A 24,149-nucleotide genomic window follows, 5' to 3' on the forward strand; every position below is an offset into this window, starting at 1 on the left:
GCATACATCTATAAGCAAAAGTACCAAAAGGGCAAGTAAAAGTAGTTTTAGATTGATCCCCCGCTGACACAGGTATTTGAGAGAAACCAGAATAACCATCTAGAAAGCAAAAATGTGTGTGTTTGGATAGCCTTTCTAGCATTTGATCAATAAAAGGTAAAGGGTAATGATCTTTCTTAGTAGCTTTATTTAACTTACGGAAATCAATTACCATCCTATAGCCTGTAATAATTCTTTGCGGGAACAATTCATCTTTATCATTAGGAACAACGGTAATACCTCCGTTTTTAGGGACACAATGGACAGGGCTTACCCATTCACTATCAGCAACGGGATAAATAATACCTGCCTCAAGGAGTTTTAGAATCTTATTTCTTACCACTTCCTTCATTTTGGGATTTGATCGTCTTTGAGAATCTCTAACAGGTTTGGCATCTTTCTCCATTGAAATTTTATGTTGACATAATGTGGGACTAATGCCCTTAAGATCATCCAGAGTATATCCAATAGCAGCTCGGTGCTTCTTCAGAGTTTTCAATAATCTTTCTTCTTCTTTCTCTGAAAGGTTAGCACTAATAATAACAGGATATATTTCTTTTTCATCAAGATACGCATACTTGAGATTATCAGGTAAGGGTTTGAGTTCAAACATGGATCACCCTTGGGTGGAGGGGGATCCCTAAGAATTTCAACGGGAAGATTATGTTTTAGCATAGGTTCTTGTTTAAGGAACACTTCATCTATTTCTTCCCTTTCCTTCATAAACATATCGTTTTCATGGTCTAGCAAATATTGTTCTAATGGATCAGTTGGAGGAACAGCAATGGAAGCAAGACCAATAATCTCATCCTTACTAGATGATTCCTTTTCACGATGTTGTCTACTAAACTTAGCAAAATTAAACTCATGAGACATACCATCTAAGCCAACAGTGACAATATTCTTTTCACAATCGATCTTAGCACTAGTAGTATGCAAGAAAGGTCTACCAAAAATAATGGGACAAAAATCATCTTGTGGGGAACCGAGAACAAGAAAATCAGCAGGGTATTTAATCTGTCCACACAAGACTTCAACATCTCTAACTATCCCAATAGGTTTAATGGTGTCCCTATTAGCAAGCTTAATTGTAACATGAATATCTTCTAATTCAGCTGGTGCAATATCGTGCATAATTTCTTTATAAAGATCATAAGGTATCGCATTAGCACTAGCTCCCATATCACATAAGCCATGATAACAATGATCTCTTATTTTAACAAAAATAACAGGCGTGCCTATAACAGGTCTATGTGTCTTAGTATCGGGTCTAGCAATATTAGCAGTTTCACCCACGAAAGAAATAACATGCCCATCTAAGTCTTCATCAAAGAGATCTTTTATCATAGCAATACTAGGTTCAACATTAATTTGCTCAGGAGGTGTATAAGTCCTAGTATTACTCTTATGAACAACAGTCGAAGCTTTAACATGATCTTTTATCCTAACAGGAAAAGGAGGTTTTTCAACATAAGTAGTAGGAATAATAGGATCACTATATGTAATAGTCTTTTCTTTGACTGTAATAGGTGCAACTACTTTCACTTCAACAAGTGGATTATATTTAAAACACTTCACTTTAGGGAGATCAACGTGAGCAACAAAAGTTTCATAAAAAGTAGCTACTATCTCAGAGTCAAGTCCATACTTAGAGCTAAATTCACGGAAAGCATCGGTATCCATAAAAGATTTAACACAATCAAACTTAGGTGTCATACCTGACTCCTTACCATCGTCGGAACCCCAATCTTCAGAGTTGTGTTTAATTCTTTCCAATAAGTCCCATTTGAAATCAATAGTCTTCAGCATATAGGAACCAACATAGGAAGTATCGAGCAAGTTGCGATTATCAAGAGAAAACCGAGCATAAAAATTCTGAATAATCATTTCCCGAGAGAACTCATGATTGGGGCATGAATATAACATTGACTTAAGCCTCCCCCAAGCTTGAGTGATGCTTTCTCCTTCGCGAGGCCAGAAATTATATATGTAATTACGATCACGATGAACAAGATGCATAGGATAGAACTTCTGGTGAAATTCCAATTTCAATCGCTTATAATTCCAAGATCTCGTGTCATCACATAGCCTATACCATGTCATTGCATCTCCCTTCAAAGATAAAGGGAAGACCTTCCTTTTGACAACATCATCGGGAATACCTGCAAGCTTAAATAATCCACAAACTTCATCCACAAAGATAAGGTGTAAGTCGGGATGTAACGTTCTGTCTCCTGCAAAAGGATTAGCTAGCAGTTTTTCTATCATACCCGAAGGAATCTCAAAGTGAATATTTTCATAAAGTTCAGTAGGTTGAGGAGCATCTCTTTGTTCCTCTGGTTTGGGTGAAGATACCCCAAACAAGCCACTCAAAGGATTAGTTTCCATAGTGACAAGTGACAGAAAATTTCAGCACACTATATAATTGTTTCCTTACCAAGTTCCACTCACCAAGAGCGCTACGCTCCCCGGCAACGGCGCCAGAAAAGAGTCTTGATGACCCACAAGTATAGGGGATCTATCATAGTCCTTTCGATAAGTAAGAGTGTCGAACCAAACGAGGAGTAGAAGAAAATGATAAGCGGTTTTCAGTAAGGTTTTCTCTGCAAGCACTGAAATAGTAGGTGATAGATAGTTTTGTGATAAGATAAATAGTAATGAGAAAAAGTAAATAAAGTAAATAAGGTGCATCAAGGTGGCCCAATCCTTTATGTAGCAAAGGATAAGCCTGGACAAATTCTAATAATAATGAAGGAGCTCCCGAGGACACATTGGGAATTATCGTCAAGCTAGTTTCATCACGTTCGTAAGATTCTCGTTCGGTACTTTGATAATTTGATATGTTGGTAGACCGACACTTGGGTACTGCCCTAACTTGGACAAGCATCCCACTTATGATTAACCCCTATTGCAAGCGTCCGCAACTACAAAAAGGAGTATTAAGGTAAACCTAACCACAACATTCAACATATGGGTCCATATGAACCCCTAACAAAGCAATTCATAAACTAGGGTTTAAGCTTCTGTCACTCTAGCAACCCATCATCTACTTATTACTTCCCTATTCCTTCCTCTAGGCCCAAATAATGGTGAAGTGTCATGTAGTCGATGTTCACATAACACCACTAGAGGAGATACAACATACATCTCATCAAAATATCGAACGAATACCAAATTCACATGACTACTAATAGCAAGACTTCACCCATGTCCTCAGGAACTAAAGTAACTACTCACAAAGCATAAGCATGTTCATGATTAGAGGTGTAATAATATGCATTAAGGATCTGAACATATAATCTTCCACCAAGTAAACTAATAAGTATCAACTACAAGGAGTAATCAACGCTACTAGCAACCCACACGTACCAATTTGTGGTTTTGGATACAAGATTGGATACAAGAGATGAACTAGGGTTTGAGAGGAGATGGTGCTGGTGAAGATGTTGATGAAGATTGACCCCCTCCTGATGAGAGGATCGTTGGTGATGACGTTGGTGATGATTTCCCCCTCCCGGAGGGAAGTGTCCCCGGCAGAACAGCTCCGCTAGAGCCCTAGATTGATTCCGCCAAGGTTCCGCCTCGTGGCGGCGGAGTTTCGTCCCGTAAGCTTGCCCACGAATTTTTCCAGGACAAAACTATTCATATAGCAGAAGATTGTCGCTGGAAGCCCACCAGGGGGCCCAGGAGATAAGGGGCGCGCCCTATAGGGGGGGCGCGCCCCCTGTCTCCTAGACAGGGTGTGGGCCCCCTGGCCTATTTCTTTCGCTCATAAATTCTTAATAAATCCAAAAGGTGGTTTCGTGGAGTTTCAGGACTTTTGGAGTTGTGCAGAATAGGTTTCCAACTTTTGCTCCTTTTTCAGCCAGAATTCCAGCTGCCGGCATTCCCCCTCTTCATGGTAAACCTTGTAAAGTAAGAGAGAATAGCCATAAGTATTGAGATATAATGTGTAATAACAGCCCATAATGCAATAAATATTGATATAAAAGCATGATGCAAAATTGACATATCACACTTGTATCGCACATGCGAGCTTCCTGTGTACACTGTCACTTGTTCCCAATAGTACGCAACCGTAGGGCACCGATATGGATCATCATCATGCACCCCATCATGATTACCTCGTGGGTTTGGCATGTTGGGGTTCTTAAAAATTGGGGCGTCCAACCAGGATCCGCTCCCACATCCACACGGATAGGCTCCAAACAAACCCAGCCAATGAGGATGTATCTCCCTTCCTGCGACATGCCAAGTCAAGCTGCAATCAAACAAACATGTTAGATATGGAGGCACATGACAAATGCAAGATAAATGATTGCAAATATCTCTTACCTGACGATACAAATATGCTAGTGCGGCCGAACCCCAGCTATACTGGGTATCCCAGTTATTGAGTAGCTCCAGGAACATCCACAGGGCTGAGTTCCCGGTTGCATCTGAGAAGACTACCTTGGTTAGTACATACCAAAGATAGGCCCGCGCGTACTGCTGCACAACCACGTCATTGGCACCCTCAGGGCACGGATTGGTGTCTCCTTTGACTAGTTTTAGCCAAGAATGCCTCACTCTCGCGGTATCGGCCTTGCCTTCTTGAGGGTCGTCGGGCTGAACACCAATTAAAATGCATGCCCGTTCTCGCCAATTAACGACGCTGACACGACCGGTAACAGCTTGTCCGTCGATAGGAAGGTCGCTTATCATAGCCATGTCCTCTAGGGTCATCGTCAGCTCCCCACATGGAAGGTGGAACGAGTGAGTCTCCGGCCTCCAATGATCCACAAGTGCGGTCAACGTCGCGTGGTTCACCGGCGGAGCGCGTCGCTTAAACTGCAACACGAATGGGAGAAGACACAATCTCCGAATATAAGGCTCGTACCGCGGGTCGTAAGTAAAGCCATCAGCGGAATGACCCCTCATGCGCATAGCAACTACAAGCTACAAATATAAAGTGATGTTTTGATCAATACATGAACACAAATGAGAAACAAAGAAACTTGACAAGTCTTGCTTCTTACCTTTCCGTTCTCAATGGCACGAGCACGATGCTCCTTATCCCACTCATCGATTAATCCGGCATACCAAGGTCCATCATCATCCGCCATCCTACAAAATAAATCACAAACATCTATGAATATATGAACAATATCAAACAATAAAATTTCCTTCTCCAAGTTATGCCATATGAACACACCATTCTTCTCAAACATAACAACATCATTTCTTTCTTCTTCATATGCACACATATCATCTAGAATACCAAACTTCATCATCAAATAAATTTCATAATCATCATCCGCCATTCTATTGAACAAATCATGTCACACACAATTATCAAATTTCATCATCTCTTTTGCAAAAAAAATTATGCCATCTATATATTCAACTATATTGTCATACCACTTCACACATATAATATTTTTTCTAAATATATTTGCTTGCCAAAGTAGTCTTCTCATATTCAAACAAATATTATGCCATCTATATATTCAACATATAGCTAATTTACTAGCACATGCATACATCATCTATAATTCAAAAAAAATCACAAACTATGTCTATTGGTGGACAACTACAAACATCTACCAACTACACTACCTACCAAATCATCTATCAACTACAAACTATTTCCTAAAATAAAGAAACCATCTACTAATCTAACATCACCTAATGTGAAATAATGCATCCAAAATGAGAGGGGGAAACCAAAACAAATTGGAGGGAATAGGGGAGAATACCTCAAGGATGCTTGGGGGCCTCAGATCCACAATTTTGGATGGAGGATGGAGTAGATCAAGGGGGGTTTGGTGTGAGGGAGAAGGGGGCGAAGGAGAGAACCCCTCTGTTCGTGCACCGCCAGGGAGAAGAACATATGGGTGGGTGGGCTCGGCCCGCGGGGGTTATCCACTTACCAGGGCCAGACGCCAGGGTCCTTGGCGTCTGGCCCCTTTGCCACGTCAGCAGGTCAACGGGCAGGCGGGCAGTGCGGGCCAGGGGCCAGACGCCAGGGTTCATGACGTCTGCTTCGCAACCCAGACGCCAAGGATGTTGGCGTCACCTAAAAAGGTCAGAAACGAATTTTTTTCTAAACGAGGTCAAATCATGATTTTGTTAGCCACATAGGTCAGAACAGTAATTTTGTCCACCTCTCACGGCCAACCCCTGAGAACCAAGCGTCCCTTGACCCGCTTTGACCCTTTCAACCAACGGACGCACGGGCCGACCTCATCTGCTGTTCAGATTCCATCCCATCCAAATCCCACTCTCATTTTCCAGTAACGGCGTCACCCTCACCCGACCGATCCCGTGATGTCCCGTGCATTCTCTTGGAGGGCATAATAACCGGGATAAACAAACAAACCCAAGGCCCCTGGACGCCCCCCCTCCCCCGCGCGTTGGCCTTAAACAGCTCTGGATGAGCCAGCTAGCCCCCATCCCGAAAAAGGTCGGTGACCTCTGTTTTGCATGCGCCGCGTCCCCTGCGACGTCGACCGAAGCATATATATATTTCACTCCCGGAAAAAGTCCATTTTAAACCCTGAATTTGTAGAGGTTGGGTGAAACGAACCCTCAAGTCAAAATCCCTGTCGATTGCACCCTGAACTATGCAATCCCGGTCTAAATCAAACCCTGACGAATGTCAACCGGGATTTCTCTGGCTGGTGAGCCAGGGCTCTGCTGGGCCACCCCATTTATTCTTTTTTGTCTGCAAAAAAATTGTTTTTTTTCTGTTACACGGGAGCTCGACCTGACGCACGCAGTGGCACCTGGCTGGGCCGGCCCATGGTGTACGATAACGTCCGTACTAGCGTCACAATTTTTCTTAAAAAAAAGTAACGTAACAATTTGATTGTCGAAAAAGATAAACGATTGCACCCTGAACTATGCAATCCCGGTCTAAATCAAACCCTGACGAATGTCAACCGGGATTTCTCTGGCTGGTGGGCCAGGGCTCTGCTGGGCCACCCCATTTATTTTTTTTGTCTGCAAAAAAATTGTTTTTTTTTCTGTTACACGGGAGCTCGACCCGACGCACGCAGTGGCACCTGGCTGGGCCGGCCCATGGTGTACAATAACGTCCGTACTAGCGTCACAATTTTTCTCAAAAAAAAAGTAACGTAACAATTTGATTGTCGAAAAAGATAAAACAGCAAGTCCTACAATTCGAACTACGGATCTGTAGATCCCAAGGACACTTGCTAAACCAGTCAACCTAACAAGCCTGTGTTACTAAACTGGAGTGCGCAAGTTTAAGAAAAAAGTTAAGCGCAGAATCAGGGCGGTTTTTTTAGTATCCTTTCCTGCAATTTTTTTTAAAAGAGAGTAATGTTTGAAAATCTAACAATTGTTGAACGCGTGAAACTTTTCCCAAAGAAAGTGATTTTTTCCCGAATCCATCGAATTTTCTTTTGAAATTCCGTGAGCTTATTTTCAAAATCATTGTACTCCTTCTAAATCTGTGAACATTTTTTTTCAAAAATTGTAAACTTTTTTATTTTAAAAATCTGGTTCACGATGTTCTTATTTTTCGTTTGCTATTTCCTACTAAGATGGCCACCGATTTTATATGGTATAAAATATTTCAAGCACTATTGACCATGGAGTGTACCCGTCCTCCGCGCTGGGCCGCCCCATTTTTTTCTGTTTCACTGCTAAAGAAAAGCGCGCACCTTTTTATCTAATTCGTGAACCTTTTTTCAATATGCTTGTTTCAAATTCATGAATCTTGTTACAAAACCCATGGACCTTTTAATATACATTGAATTTTTTTAATACACAACTAAAATTTGTTATATACACATTAAACATTTTTGTGATATACGCTAAACAATTTGTAAATACATAACAAACACTACAGTGATATGTGCTAAACAATTTGAAAATACACAATGAACATTACTGTGATGTATACTGAACAATTTGAAAATACATATTGAACATTTTTTCATATATGCTGAACATTGTTTTTCATATATGTTGAACATTTTTAAGTACATAAATGAATATTTTTTATTATATGGACATTTTCTTAAATATACGATGAACTTTTTTTAATAACTGATAAACTCTTGTATAATGCACAAAAAGGAAGAGAAGTAAAAATAAACAGAAGAAACACAGCTTGTTCGCCATATTAAAGTATCATTAATGATTAAAAATGCATGATGAAACATTTCCTTGTAATGTATTAATGGAAGAAAAAGGAAAAGGAAAAAAAAGGAAAAAAGATAAAATAAAACAAAAAAGTCAACAGCAGAAACGAACTAAAAAAACAAAGCAGTGAACTAGCAATATGCGCTGCTGCGAAATGGGTGTAGCCACTGCTGTTTGCTGCGCACGGGCGGCAAATAGGAATACGCCAGCAATCCCGGCCATTCTTTGCAATCCCTGTCTGGCAAACGGCTCCAGGGTTTGATTCATACCGGAATTATATAGTTCAGGGTTGAAACGACCGGAATTTAGACTTGAAGGTTTGATTCGTCAAAGCTCTACGAGTTTAAGGTTTAAAATGGACTTTTTCCTTTCACTCCCCCGCCTCACTTGTTCCCCATCGCTTCAAACGACAAACACCAAGCCAGAGACGTGAGCTTTGTAATAAAAAAGAAAGAAAAATAACTGCACCAAAAAAGAGAGTCAGAGGACGGGAGCGACTGTGAAAGATTAAGTGTGTGATTAGCAAAAGGGCATCATGTGTTAGTGCAGTCTGTCAGCGTGCTCGGAGAGAGCCGGCCAGTCCGCCGCTGCACGGAGGACTCCCCTCGACGCCGGCCGGTTCGGGTGGTCCACGACGGCCGTCTTTCTCTTTGCTTTGCTTGTCGAGACGAAGCAAACCCATGGCGCTGGAGTGTGGGAGAGGTCAGAGGTAGGTCCGCAGGCGCGGCGTCGAGAGAATCAGTTTAACACAACATGCATGTACAGGGCTGGGTTTATACGACGTTCTCTACGTACTGTGAATTGTGATTAGCATCTTCAACGCGGCGACAGAGTACTGCCGTGCCATCTGCTACTTCAACGCAAAGAGGTTTTGACATTGTTGACGTGGACTATATACAGGATAAACAAAACTAGTCCGATCTGCTGTGGACGCCCCGCGCTCCGGGCGAGCTGTCTCCGGTCTGGCACCGTCGCTTTCACCCCGGGCGTCTCGTCAGCCAGAGCGAGTCATCTCCACTCTGATGCCCCGTCCGCGCCAGCCTTTTGTTTCTGTTCCAAACCGGTATCGTTGGATTCATTCCTAGGGTTGGGTGGGACACCACGATGGCAACGTTCCAGCCTTTCCCAACATGATTCTCATTCTTTTGGTGCCTCACTAAAAAACCTACTATATTCGATATGGTGCTTAGCAGCCGGGATAGATACTTGAGTTAAATTATTATGTATGCAACTTAGCTTGTTTACTAACCGCAAAAAGAAATTTAACTTGTTTACCTTGAGATGTTCAACTCATCTTGTGTTTTTGCCCTAACCTGTTTAGCAATTTTACTCCCTTATCATTGTACAATTTTTTTTTTTGCTTGGACTGAAAGCTGCTCTTTTTTTCATTTCTGAATTTTTAAGTAACTTGGTTTTTAATGTTACACATTTGCCGTTAATTGTAATACAACATGTAAGTTGAAGGTTTCGGAGGAAAACTACACCATCAAACCTTTTGCCCATGAAAATTATAAAATGTACCATTCCTACATCTAATCACACAGGCGGTGGTGCGATTGGATTGCGCCTATGTTGTCGCCGGTTTACACATGAAAGTACATGATTGCTCTCGGTTTGGTCACTTGTTCTGAGTTGCTCTCGGCTCGGTCATCCATGAGTTCAGTGTGCCAATCGAAGAAGGTTGCTCTTCGGTAAAGTAGTTTAGCTTTGTCACAATGTCCATTCGGTGGTGTCACAATTGTAGTTTTTTTTTTTGCGGGATAATTGTAGTTTGTGACCTCTCCCGCCCTTGAACCATGTGCTTCGCGTAAAAGCCTACCCATCTGGGTTAGGCGATGACATCGGCCTAACATCGCTTTCCTTTTTGGGGAGTAACTTCGAAGGCTCTTCTTTATCTGAATCACACTTCTCTCGGGGCTGGACGCATACAACACTGTGGTCGTCATGTGCCCAGCCAATGTGTGCAGCCAAGATGACAACGTTGAGTGGTGGTTCGGCTGCACCGAGATTGTATTAGTTAACTCACTGACATGCCTGCTCATTCGGTTTCCACGTGATCTAATGCGGTACTCTCCTTGCATATTTTCCCATTGTTGCTCGCCTATGAAAACGAAGATGTCTAGCCGCAGGGGTGTGTGCCTGGCTATTTGGCACAGGTCGACATGGACATTGTGCAGTGGCTACAGTAAGGTCTTCGTTAGTGGCCAGTCGTGTTGACGTCGTAGACGTTGTCTCGAGGAGGAATGATAACGATAACATTTGTGTGAAGCATGTGTTGGTAATTAGGCTGGCCAGTCATGGCTCGTCATGTTCCATGATAGTTGCTCGTTACTGTTTCCATCTGATTTTTCGTTAATTGGTTTGAATGATTACTATTTTTGATAAACGGATTGACACGACACAAGAACCCAGAAGTGTCACGTCTACACCATACAAGTCACTAGTGTAACCAGGCCACACACGCGTCATGCACGACGCATAATTGGTTTGATGTCAAAAGTTGGCATGCCAAATTTTGGCAACCGCCAAATATTGGCTAGAGATTGGTTGCTTGCCAATTCTCATTGCCAATCTCACAAAAAATTGCCAAATGTTGGCAATTTTTGATTTTGTCAAATGTTGGCTTGCCAAATATTGGCAATGCCAAATGTTGGTAGCAAACCAATTATGCTCTAAACACCAACGGTCGAAAGTATCTGCGCAGCGAAGCTAACCGTCACGCAATTACTTGTCACTATTGTGAGCACAAAGAGATATTGACGTTTTCGACCTTGACCGGAGAACAAAAAATATCCATCCGTGGACGCCCCGCGGCTCAGGAGGGAGGAGCTGTCTCCGCTCTGTCAGCGTCGCTTTCAGTTCACCACGGGCGGGTCGTGAGCGAGAGCGAAGAGCCATCTCCGTGGCTCAGTGCGCACCCATGTACACCAGCAGCCAGCCTTTTGTTGATTTGTTCCAAACACGGACCGGGCACGTCGCCTAGTACATGCACATTTTTAGATGCTTCTTAGCCTCTTAGGACAACGACGTCCCGTGCATATAAAAGCGAATTCTTTTGAAGGCATTGAGGGACATGGTTCTCATTCTCTTGGTGCCAGAGTAAAAAATGTTGTTGTGATGGGGCATATATTAAGCCGACAGCCCGGGTAGACAGTAACGCATGAGTTAATTATGCATGCGGATCATCAATTCATCATGTTTTTTTTTTACTTTAACCTCTTTATCCTTGTACATTTCTTGTGGATAGCACTGAAAGTTGCTTCTTTTGTTTCTTTTGCTTCCCAATATACTACTTTAAGTATCTTGGTTTTAAATGTTCGGAATTTGCGGTTAAGCTTTCGATTGGAATGAAAAGAGTAAAAAGAAGCACAATCTTACTCCCCGCTACGCCAAAACACTACATCTATGCTTTCTCGACCGCTGCTTTTACGAGTTCCTGAGTTTAAATAAGTTTGCTTCGTTGAGACCAAGGCCTAGAGATGGAAGTGAGCTTTGCACACAACACGTCGCCGATGGATGCAGGAGAGATAATCTTTGGCATCCCAAAAAAATTGCATGTATTTTTATTTTCTATAAAGATGTTTTCATAAGGTTTTCTTCTATACTTCCTCCGTTTTTATTTACTCTGCATATTAGAGTTGACTGAAGTCAAACTTCGTAAAGTTTGACCAAGTTTATAGAAAAAAGTATAGACATTTATCTAGTAAATCTATACGATGTGAAAGTACATTCATTAATAAATCAAATGTTGTTGATTTGTTATTGTATATCTTACTATTTTTGTTTATAAACTTGGTCAAAGTTAGTAAAGCTTGACTTTGACCAAAACTAATACTCCCTCTATCCATTTATATAGGGCCTAATATGTTTTTCAAGGCTAACTTTGACCATACATTAGAGCAATAATATATGACATGCAAGTTACACAAAGCATACCGTCAAATTCGTACGTGAAAGGAGCTTCGGATGATATAATTTTCACATTATACATCTCATATACTATTAACCTTATCAATAGTCAAAGGCAATCTCGAAAAATGTATTAGGCCTTATATAGAGTATGCGAACTAAATAAAAACGGAGGGAGTACTTAATAAATGGCATTTTGTCTTTACTCGAAAGAAAAAAAAACAAGCTACTAGTAGGTGCATCAGCCGACCTCGGCGCCACGTGAGGCGAGCAAGACCATCCTCTCCTTGACCCTTTCAACAGACGGGCCGACGGACCGACCTTATCCGTAACGATTCCAGGCCCCCATGGGCCATGGGTCCATCGCATCCCGATCCCACTCTCTGCTTCTTCCACTAGCGTCACTGCTGGCGATCCCCTCGCGTCCACACGCAGACGCTGTCGGCTGTCCCTCGCCTGGAGGGCAATACCGGAATAAACAAAACCAACAAACAAACCCGAGGCCCCCGAACGCGCACGTTTCGCACGCGGTCGATGAGCTAGCCCCCATCCAAAATCCAAAATGGTCGGTGCCCTATGTTATGCATGCGCCGCGTCCCCTGCGACGTCAACCGGAGCATATATATACCTCTCCCCTCCCCCCAGACTCACTTCAAACAACCATCACCCCCGAGCTACCTCCAGCCATCACTCAGCTCAAGACACAATCAGGCACTTATCGACAGCAAGAACACACAGACCTTCACCGTCACTGTCGGCGTCAATGAAGGCGAGCCGGGAGTACATGATCCGCTTCGAAGGCCACTTCGAGGAGGACCCGAGCTCCACGACAGCCGAGCCACCACTGCCGTTCGCCGGCAGGGTTTTCTCGCCAGAGCAGGAGCAGAGCGTCCTGGTCGCCGCGCTGCTGCACGTCGTCTCCGGGTACACCACGCCGGCACCGGCCTTCTTTTTCCCGGCGAGCAAGGAGGCGTGCTCGGCGTGCGGGATGGACGGGTGCCTCGGGTGCGAGTTCTTCGGCGCGGAGGCCACCGGCGCGATCGCGGCATCGGACGCGCCGAGAGCGGCGACCGCTGGCGGGCCGCAGAGGAGGCGGAGGAACAAGAAGAACCAGTACCGTGGCGTCAGGCAGCGGCCCTGGGGCAAGTGGGCGGCGGAGATCCGCGACCCGCGCCGCGCCGTGCGGGTGTGGCTCGGGACCTTCGACACGGCCGAGGACGCCGCCAGGGCCTACGACCGCGCCGCCGTCGAGTTCCGCGGCCCGTGCGCCAAGCTCAACTTCTCCTTCCCCGAGCAGCAGCAGCTGGGTGGCAGCGGCAATGCCGCGGCCAAGTCCGACGCGTGCTCGCCGTCGCCTTCGCCACGCAGCGGGGACGAGGAGGAAACAGGTGACCTGCTCTGGGACGGCTTGGTGGACTTGATGAAGCTGGACGAGAGCGACCTCTGCTTGCTGCTCCCGGTCGACAACACCTTGGACATGCTTCACGCACCGGGACAGAGACGATTGGATGCCTATTAGTGCTAGACAAATGTTAGACTAGTGTCACTGTGCAGCAGATCAATCAACACACATTGTACGACGGTCCTGGATCCTGGTTAGCACACGTCCTAGCTTCGGTTGTAAATATCCACCCGATCAATGGAAAAGTTTTGTTTAACCATAGCCAAAGAGACCACACTGTAAAATTGCAACGTCTAAGACAAAGTTGGTCAAAGAACTAAACGGATTTTACTCACGAGCTCCGCCATTAACAAACGCTAACAATTGCGCATTGGTATGAGAATTGGGTGGTGTATGTGTATGATAATTTTACCGTAATCTAACCGCTAGCTTTCAGATTAGGGCACCTTCAACGGTAACCCGAAAATTTCTAGGATGCCCCATCCGCGCCGGCCTTTTTTGTTGATTGTTGGATTCATTTCTAGGATGGGACACCAAGATGGCAATGGTCCATGCACTTGAAAGCGATTTCCTTTTGCAACATGATTCTCATTCTTTTGGTGCATCACTAAAAAAACGTATATTCGATATGACATATATATGCTTAGCAGCAGGGATAGATATACGAGTTAAATTATTATGCATGCAATTTCACTTGTTTACTAACCGCAAACACATATTTAACTTGTTTACCTTATGATGTTCAACTCATCTTGTGTTTTAACCCTAAGCTGTTTAGCAATTTTACTCCCTTATTATTGTACAATTATTTTTTTTTGCTAGGACTGGAAGTTGCTCTTTTTGTTTCTGGTTTTTTAAGTAACTTGGTTTTTAATGTTACACATTTGGCGTTAATTGTAATACAGGCATGTAAGTTGAATATTACATAGGAAAACCGTACCATCAAACCTTTTGCCGATGAAAAAAATATAAAATGTACCACTCCCACATTTGATCGCACCGGCGGTGGTGCAACCAGAACGCGCCTATGTTGTCACATGTTTACAACTGCAAGAAAAAGATTGCTCTTGTTCAGTCACTTGTTCGGAGTTGCTATCTTGAGGCTCATCCATGAGTTCAATGTGCCATTCAAAGAAGGTTGCTCTTGGGTAAAATAGTTTAGCTGTATCACACCGTCCATTCGGCAGTGTGGCAGCTGGAGTTTGTAACCTCTCCCACCATCAAACCATGTGCTTCGCGTAAAAGCCTATCCGTCTGGGTTAGGTGATGACATCGACCTAATGTCCCTTTCCCGAGGCTGGGTTAAGCAATGGGTCCAGCCAGAGGGAAGGCTCTTTTTATCTTGCTCGCCCTTCTATCGGGGATGGAGGCATACAACTGTGTGGTCGACATGTGTCCATCCAAGTCGACGGCGTCGAGTGGTGGTTCGGTTACGTCGAGGTTGTTTTAGTTGGCTTACTGACATGTCTGCTCATTGAGTTTCCACGCGATCTAATGTGGTACGCACCTTGCATATTTTTTCATTGTTGCTCGCCTAGGAAAACGAAGATGTCTAGCCTCTGACGTGTGTGCCTGGCTATTTGGCATAGGTCCATGTGGACTTTGCACATTGGCTACGGCAAAGTCTTCGTTAGTGGCCAGTCATGGAGAAGTGTAGACGTTGTCTCGACGAGGAATGAGAACTATAACATTTGCGTGGAGCATGTATTGGTAATTAGGTTGGTGAGTCATGGCATGTCATGTTCCAGGATAGTTACGGTCTTCATCTGAATTTTCGCTAATTGATTTGAATGATTACCACTCCCTCTCTCAAAATATGTGTTGATGATTAAGTACTAAATCAGTGACACTTATTTTGAGACCGAGGAAGTATTTTTAATAAACGGATTGACACCACACAGAACCCGGAAGTGTCACGTCTACACCATACAAGTCGAGGAAGGATGGGTCAAAGCAAATGCGGATGGTGCAATTTCAAGGCATGGTGCAAAGGGAGGAGGAGGAGCTGTACTCCGGGATAGTAATATGGGCTTCCTCGCCGGTGTGTGTCACTTCTGCCCAAAGGTTGCTGATCTGAAGTGGCAAAGATCATGGCATGCAAGCGTGCTCCTTTGGTCGCGACGGAGATTAATGTATAGAAGGTACATGTGGAGCTGGATAGCCAGGCTCTCGTGCAAACCGTCAACACTCCAGAGAAGAACATGTCTGCCTTATGACCTTGGCTGGAGGAGATAAAGACCATGCTACAAAGTTTGGTCGATTTTAGGGTCTCATGGGTTAGGCACTCTCGAATGTTGCCGCGCATAAATTAGCTAAGTTAGAGCATCTCCAACAGGCGCGGCAAAAGGCGCACCCGCGCGGTAAAGTTAGGTTTTAGCGCGCGCCGTCTGATTCCGCGCGCTCCAGCGGTGGCGGGAACTTACCGCGCGGGGAAGCGTTTGCGCACGCGGGGGAGAAAGCGGCACGCGGCGCGGTAGATTTGACGCGTCGCTTACCGCGCGCCTACAAATTGCCGCGCTCGCCACGCGCACAACACACAGCCACGCGCCCTCCCCTGGCAACCTCGTCGCTTCACAACTTTCCGCGCCACCATGCCGCTGCGCCGCCGGGGTGCTTCGGGCTATCGCGGCGTCAGTGAGCGCCCCAACGGCTGATACTCCGCCGAGATACGGTCCGGCGACGTCCGGCTCGGCCTCGGGACATTCTGGAGCGCGCATGAGGCTGCCCGCGTGTACGACGCGGCGACGTGGCGCTTGGACAGGCCCCGGTCGCAGATGAACTTCCGGGACGTCTTCACACGCGAGCAGGCACAACGCGTCGCCCCTCCGCCGCGTCTCATCACCGACATGGACCATGCCGACCACGCTCGGCGGCAGCACCGCCTCCTCGTCGCCGAGGAGGACGAGCGAGCCATGGCGGAGTGGCGTCGTCGCCACCCGGAGGACGTCGCCGACGAGCATGCCTACTGGGCGGAGAGGACGGTAAGGCGCTGCGCGGAGCGGGCTGACCGGCGTCAGCGGAAGGCATTGGCGAACAAGCAGTGCGACATAGTTTCAGCAGGTGGGAGGTTGTTCTTCACCGCGGACGACGAACGTTGGGACGACATATGGATCTCAACCTCGGACGACACCGACGAGGATGATGGTGATGGTAGCGACTTGAAGTAGTTTCTATCGCTGTATGCCGTAGTAGTTTCTATCTATCTATCTATGCCATAGTAGTATCTATCTATCTATATATGTCGAACTATCTATCTATGTATGTCGAACTATCTATCTATCTATGTAAAATATCTTGTATCGTTTTTTTATCTATGCAAAAAAATGTTTAAAAATGAGCGCGCGCTGCATTTTTACCACGCCTGCTGGAGCTGCGCGCGCGCGCGGCTTTACAGCGCGGCTGCTGGAGCAAACGCTGCGCGCCACGCCAAACCAGGCGATGGGCGCGCGCCAAATCAGTTTTTAGCACGTGGCGCGTTCGGCGCCTGTTGGAGATGCTCTTAGGAGGTAGGAGAAGAACTTTGTAAGGTTTGGTTTGGGATTTTTTGTCAAAAGAGACCACCTGCCGGATTGAAATGACAAAAATGACCATCTCTGGGTCAGATTGACAGAAGAGACCCCCTCGCCGTGGCGGCAGGCGCGGCGGGCGACACGTGACACTTGCCGTCACGGGGTGAGGCGGCTGGCCCTGCCGCCATGCTGCCAGGCGGCAGGCGGCCCGCAACGGATTTTCTCGTCCACGCCCGCGTCGGACGGAACGGAGCCAGGCAGATGGGCCCTGCCGCCACCAGGTGGGGTGGCAGCACTGTGCCCCGCCGCTACAGGGCGAGGCGGCAGCATTGTTGTTGGGCCATGCCGCCACGGTGTGTGGCGGCCGCACTGCTGCTGCTGCATGCATGCTTGATGTGGTAGCAATCACATCCATGACGACAACTAGTACTACGCCGATTCAGCTGATGTGTGCCCATGTTGTCTGCCTAAACACGAGCTTGACCTGTCACATAGTATGAATGAACTATCAAATTGGAATATACATATCACACGAACTGGTTATATAACCCATTCCATTATTGATTGCTCGCCGTGTAAGATCACATCCATCATTATACACTTCGTGTCACCAGGGCCCGGCCTTTTTGTTCTAGAGAAGGCATCGCTACTGCAATTAAGACCTTAACGCGACACGACCCCAAAGCAGGCTGTCGTTACCGGTGTTACAGGTGACACATCAAGCATGCATACAGCAGCAGACCGGCCGCCACACGCCATGGCGGCATGGCCCAGCAACAGTACTGCCGCCTCGCCCTGTGGCGGCAGGGCACAATATTGCTGCCTCACCAGGTGGCGGCCGGGCCCACCTGCCTGGCTCCGTTCCGTCCGACGCGGGCGCGGATGAGAAAATCCGTTGCGGGCTGCCTGCCGCCTGGCAGCGTGGCGGCAGGGCTAGCCGCCTCACCCCGTGACGGCAGGTGCCACGTGTCGCCCGGCGCGCCTGCCGCCACGGCGAGGGGGTCTCTTTTGCCAATCTGACTCAGAGATGGTCTTTTTTATCATTTCAATCCGGTAGATGGTGTTTTTTGACGAAAAATCTTGGTTTGGATCGCTGCCTGAGTGCATTCTGGATGTGATCGCATACGAGATCCCGAACTTCGTGAATACAACGGCGACATTTACCAAAAAAAGGTCACAACATGAAAACATGCACCATACAAGTCACAACGTGCAACACAGGCCGCACACACGTCATGCACGACGCTAAACACCAACGATCGAAAGCACAGTCACACAAGCACTTGTCGCTGTTGTCAGCAGAAGGTCAGCACAAAGAGATGTTGACGTTTTCGACGTTGACCGGAGAACAAAAAATATCCATCCGTAGACGCCGCGTGGCTCAGGAGGGAGGAGCTGTCTCCGATCTGTCAGCGTCGCTTTCAGTTCACCACGGGCGGGTCGTGAGCGAGAGCGAAGAGCCATCTCCGTGGCTCAGTGCGCACCCATGTACACCAGCAGCCAGCCTTTTGTTGATTTGTTCCAAACACGGACCGGGCACGTCGCCTAGTACATGCACATTTTTAGATGCTTCTTAGGACAACGACGTCCCGAGCATATAAAAGCGAATTCTTTTTAAGGCACCGAGGGACATGGTTCTCATTCTCTTGGTGCCAGATTAAGAAAAATGTTGATGTGATAGGGCATATGTTTAGCCGCCAGCCAGGGTAGACAGTAACACATGAGTCAATTTTTTTTTTAGGGACACATGACTTAATTTTGCGTGCGGATCATCGATTCATCATGTGTTATTTTACTTAACCCCACAACCCTTTTTACTCCATTTCCCTTGTAGTACATGAGTTAAACTTTTTACTCCATTCATCATGTGTTATTTTATTGGAATGGAAAGATTGAAAAGAATAAGAATATTATTATTTTTTGCAAAAAAGTCACATCTATTGTAAAAGTTTGCTGAAAATATAAAGCGAATCACATATTAAAAAGTACATCAAGATTACGAAACCATCGATCAAACACTATTGCCGCCATAGCAAATCTTACTCCCCGCTACGCCAAAACACTACATCAATGATTTCTCAAACGTTGCTTGTACAAGCTCATGTATTTAAACAAATTTATTGCGCTGAGACTGAGGCTCAGATACAGCAACGAGCTTTGCCCAACACATGATTCAATGGATGCAAAAGAAAGAAGACCTCGACACCCTAAAAGATTTGAATGTGTTTTTTAATTTATATAAAGATGTCTCTTTTGGATTTTAAGGATTTGTAGCACTACTTAATGTTGGCCTTTTGTCTTTTCTAAAGAAAAAAAGAAACACTGCAAGCAATCCAGCTAGTAGCGCATCAGCCGACCTCTGGCGCCACGTGAGACGAGCAAAACCACATGACTTTGACCGTTTCAACAGACGGACTGACGGACCGACCTTACCCGTAATGATTCCAGGGCCCCCATGGGCCATAGGTCCATCACATCCCGATCCCACTCTCTTCCACTAGCGTCACTGCTGGCGAGTGGCGACCCCCTCGCGTCCACACGCAGACGCTGTCGGCTCGGCTCGGCTGTCCCTCCCCTGGAGGGCAATACCGGAATAAACAAAACAAAAACCAACAAACAAACCGAACGCGCACGTTTCGCACGCGTTGATGAGCTAGCCCCCATCCAAAAAATGGTCGGTGCCCTCTGTTCTGCTTCTGCATGCGCCGCGTCCCCTGCGACGTCGACCGGAGCATATATATACCTCTCCCCTCCCCAGACTCTCACTTCAAACAACCATCACCACCGATCTACCTCCAGCCATCACTCAGCTCAAGGCACAATCAGGCACTCAGCGGCCGCAAGGGCACACATACGACATACCTTCAGCGTCTCGGCGTCAATGGAGAAGAGCCGGCAGTACATGATCCGCTTCGAGGACCCGAGCTCCGCGGCCGCGGAGCCACAGGTGCCGTTCGCCGGCAAGGTTTTCTCGCCGGAGCAGGAGCAGAGCGTCATGGTCGCCGCGCTGCTGCACGTCGTCTCCGGGTACACCACGCCGGCGCCGGAGTTCTTCTTCCCGGCGAGCAAGCAGGCGTGCTCGGCGTGCGGGATGGACGGATGCCTCGGGTGCGGGTTCTTCAGCGCGGAGGCCGGGCGCGCGATAAAGGCATTGGACGCGCCGAGAGCGCCGGCCGCGGCGACGGCTGGCGGGCCGCAGAGGCGGCGGAGGAACAAGAAGAACCAGTACCGCGGCGTCAGGCAGCGGCCCTGGGGCAAGTGGGCGGCGGAGATCCGCGACCCGCGCCGCGCCGTGCGGGTGTGGCTCGGGACCTTCGAGACGGCCGAGGACGCCGCCAGGGCCTACGACCGCGCCGCCGTCGAGTTCCGCGGCCCGCGCGCCAAGCTCAACTTCTCCTTCCCCGAGCAGCAGCAGCAGCAGCAGCAGCTAGGCGGCAGCGGCAATGCCGCCCCGGCCAAGTCAGACGCGTGCTCGCCGTCGCCTTCGCCCCGCAGTGCGGACGAGGGGGAAACAGGGGACCTGCTCTGGGACGGCTTTGTGGACTTGATGAAGCTGGACGAGAGCGAGCTCTGCTTACTGCTCCCGGTCGACAACACTTCGGATAAATTTCACGCACCGGGACAGAGACGATTAGGATCAGGGGTACCCCTCTGCTACTAGTGTAGACTGTTGGCGAGTATACCAGATAGAGTGGTGTCAGTGTGCGTGTCATCTCAATCAGCAGTCAGCACACTTGTATGCCACTCCTAATCCTGCTCACTACGTGGTTAGCACACGTCCTAGCTTCGGTTGTAATTCTGCATAAATAGGCACCCGATCCATGGAAAAGTTGTGTTGAACCATACTCCTCTGTCCTTCGCAAAAAAAAAAAAAAGAACCATACTCCTCTGTCATGTTGCATGTAGGCAAATCCTATTTTGGGCTTATCTGTTGTAAATATAATGGTTTAAACCAGGGGAAACCCCTTTTGCTCATTTTTTGTTGTTGGAACTCTAATGGTGTTTAGTCCAAATTAACTATTCATAGTGTAAATTTTCATAAATTTTAAATCATGGCACCCTAGTGTTGAGATCCTAGGTTTGGCACCGAAGATGATCACAATCGGAGTCACTCGCAACTCTCATGGACTAGGCGAACCCACATGGCATAAATGTTCATTGGCAAGCAATGTTAACATGAGATGGATGCTACATGGTTTAATGACCATATGAACGAATCCGTTGCCAAATATCTTGGAGGCTATGAGCTTAAACAACGCCAACATATTGCGGCACCTCTAACATTTGTGCAAAGACAAAGCCAATGGTGAAGGCACCATAATTTCAAACAGAAATGGCCGGGTGTACACAATGCGGCCGATGCATCAATTTCAATAGGAAACCTTGATGGCACCTGAGATAGATTCGATGGACAATAATGTTTGACTTACAAGTGTTGCCTAACATAAGGCACATACGGATGGCGTGTGCTCCTCTAATTATACCCCCCCCCCCCCCCCCCCCCCCGTTCAAATTTCATTTGTGTGCCCGTCCCCTAAATTTAATCCCAACCATTCACTCCTAATAAGCCTGTAAACCATCAGTATGTGTAGAATTACTCTTCCATGTCTATTTGCAGGACAAAACATGTTGACGCCAACGTCGTGAAGCAAATGGTGAATTAGCTTAGATACGAACCTTGCAAAGATTCTACCTCATGTCGACGGCCACGAGCTCTTCTCTTAGTTATGTGGACCATCTCTACTCTTTTTGAATGTAATTGTAGACTAGCAAGATGCCCATGCGTTGCACGGAACATCAAGATGCATTTGTATGAGTAGTTTATCTTGTGGGAGAAAAGGATGAACGAGGAAATGCCTTATTTGCAAATGCGGAGAGGGGTGCGGGTATCTTTTTGCAAAATTGCCATAGTTTCGTTCCTATTCGTCGGATATAAATCGGATGGCCTATATTGCGGGATGGCAGGAACACCACCATCATCAACTATGTTTTTTATAAGAGTACAGATAACATCGAGTTGATTCGGACAAGCGGGATGGATAAGTGCCCCCCCCCCCCCCCCCCCCCAAGCATCAGGTCCACCGCTGCTTCTCGAGTAGGCCACTGTGAAAGTCAAGTGTGTGGTTTAGCGCAGAACATCGTGTGTTGGTGCAGTCTGTAGCGTGCTTAGCGAGTGACAAAATTGCTGGGCGCATGAGAGCCGGCCAACGCTGCACGGTGAACACCGGCGCCGGCCGTCCACGTCGGTTTGGGTGGTCCACGACGGGTCGACGTGAGTTTGCCGCGACGTCAAGGCAGCGTCTTTGTCCTCGGCTGTTCCGTTGGGACCGGACTCCGACATGGCTGCAGTTTTGGAGGCAGGGTACCATTGCCATACCAGCTGTTACTTCAACGCAAAGAGTTTCCGACATTTTGACGTGGACCGAAGAATAAAATTAAAGCTATCCATACGTCGGGGAGAGCTGTCTCCGATCTGTCAGCGTCACTTTCACCCCAGGCGTCTCGCCGGCGAGAGCGAGTCACCTACACTCCGAGGCGCATCGCCTAGTAGTAGTACGCACCGTTGGATTCATTTCTAAGATGGACCCCATGATGGGAACACTTAAACAATTTTTTTTTGACGAAATGCAGGCAGGTCGCTGCTTTCATTAATTAAGAAGGGGAGTGCCTCAAGATAAGGCAAAAAGTGCTAGTTACAGGGTTACAGTGCAAGGTGGAAGAAAGGAAAGAGAAAAAGAAAATTACATTGCCAGAAACAGAACTCTCTTAACCATGATCTCCCAGCCACTGTGCACCCTTGTTGCCGACAGTCCACCAAGTGCGCAGCTCGAGTACAATTCGATCACAAATATTCAGAAAGGGGGAAAATTTATGATTGAAGATGCGATCATTTCGTTCCTTCCAAATGCCCCACCAAATAGCCATCACCAGCAAGGAGAAGGCCTGCTTCCTCTGCTTAGGGATTTTTTCCAGAGTCAACAGCCACCAGTCAAGCAAGGAAGGAGCGCTGACATTCGGTCTGGCATCAAATGGAAACTAAAATTTTGTCAGGCAGAAACCCCAAACACCAGCTGTGAATGGGCAATCAGCAAAGAGGTGGTGAGCGGATTCGAGGCCAATTCTGCAGAGGGGGCAAACCGGGTCATGGGGCCATTTTCTCCTTGCAAGGTTGTCAGCCGTAAGACACTTTCCTTGCACAACCAGCCAAGCAAACATCTTTATTTTTGGGGAATTTTGATCTGCCAAATGATGTTCAAGAAAGGAGAGCTGACTCTGCCATAAAACTGTAAGTTGTATGCAGATTGTGCGCAATAAGTTCCATTCACAGTCCATTTCCAACAAATTTCATCTTCCAATTCAGAGATGTTGAAGCTTTGTAATCTGTGCCATAAGTCAACAAATTCTCTTAGAACGGCATCATCAGGGTTGCGCTTGATGAGCCGAATCCAGAGATTATCCGTGAGACCTTCAGAGACAGTGATCTGGCGCCTATTACAATACTAGTAAAGTAACGGGAAGGAACACTTAAACGATTTCTTTTTTCGTTATCGTATTGTGCAACATGATTCTCATTCTTTTGGTGCCCTGGTAGAAAAAAGTGTATGTCATAGCGCCTATGCTTAGCAGCCGGGGTAGACAGCTTGCATGATCTCAGCAAGGTTTTCGTTTGTTGATAGTGAGATGCTAGCGAGGTTGATGATTCTCATTCTTTTTCTTTTGGTGCCCTAGTAACTATTCATGCGGATCATTTTTCTTACTTTTACCTCTTTATCCTTTTCTACACCCATGCGCTTATACGATTTTTTTCTACCACTGTAAGTTACCTCATGCGGATCATTGTTCTTACTTTTACCTGTTTATCCTTTTGTACAGGATATTGGAAGTTTCATGGTTTAAAGTTTTTCTTTTCATATTTAACGTCTTCCACGCTACCTCATATGTAAACATGTGTGTTCAAGGATACAAAAAAAATATTGGTACCATAAACCTTATTCTCATGGGAACTATACAATGAAAAACATACCGCTTTACACTTCAAAGGAAATGGTTGCTCTTGGTTCAGTCACTTTTATCCGAGTTGCTATCTTTAGGCTCATGACTGAGCTTAATGTGTCCAAATGTCAAGAGCGTATAAG

The 24,149-nt window shown here is 46.5% G+C and overlaps 2 protein-coding genes across 2 annotated transcripts; both read left to right on the forward strand.

The window, feature by feature from the left end:
- Positions 1-12,765: 12,765 nt before the first annotated feature.
- LOC101290683 (ethylene-responsive transcription factor ERF109) lies at positions 12,766-13,760 on the forward strand. The gene has a single exon (XM_044519283.1). The coding sequence runs from the start codon at positions 12,866-12,868 to the stop codon at positions 13,619-13,621; it is 756 nt and encodes a 251-aa protein (XP_044375218.1). The 5' UTR covers positions 12,766-12,865; the 3' UTR covers positions 13,622-13,760.
- Positions 13,761-19,787: 6,027 nt separating this feature from the next.
- LOC123097524 (ethylene-responsive transcription factor ERF109) lies at positions 19,788-20,713 on the forward strand. Its single transcript, XM_044519291.1, has one exon. The coding sequence runs from the start codon at positions 19,895-19,897 to the stop codon at positions 20,672-20,674; it is 780 nt and encodes a 259-aa protein (XP_044375226.1). The 5' UTR covers positions 19,788-19,894; the 3' UTR covers positions 20,675-20,713.
- Positions 20,714-24,149: the final 3,436 nt, after the last annotated feature.

Source organism: Triticum aestivum, chromosome 1B (assembly GCF_018294505.1).
Source record: "Triticum aestivum cultivar Chinese Spring chromosome 1B, IWGSC CS RefSeq v2.1, whole genome shotgun sequence".
In the NCBI taxonomy this organism is placed as follows: domain Eukaryota; kingdom Viridiplantae; phylum Streptophyta; class Magnoliopsida; order Poales; family Poaceae; genus Triticum; species Triticum aestivum.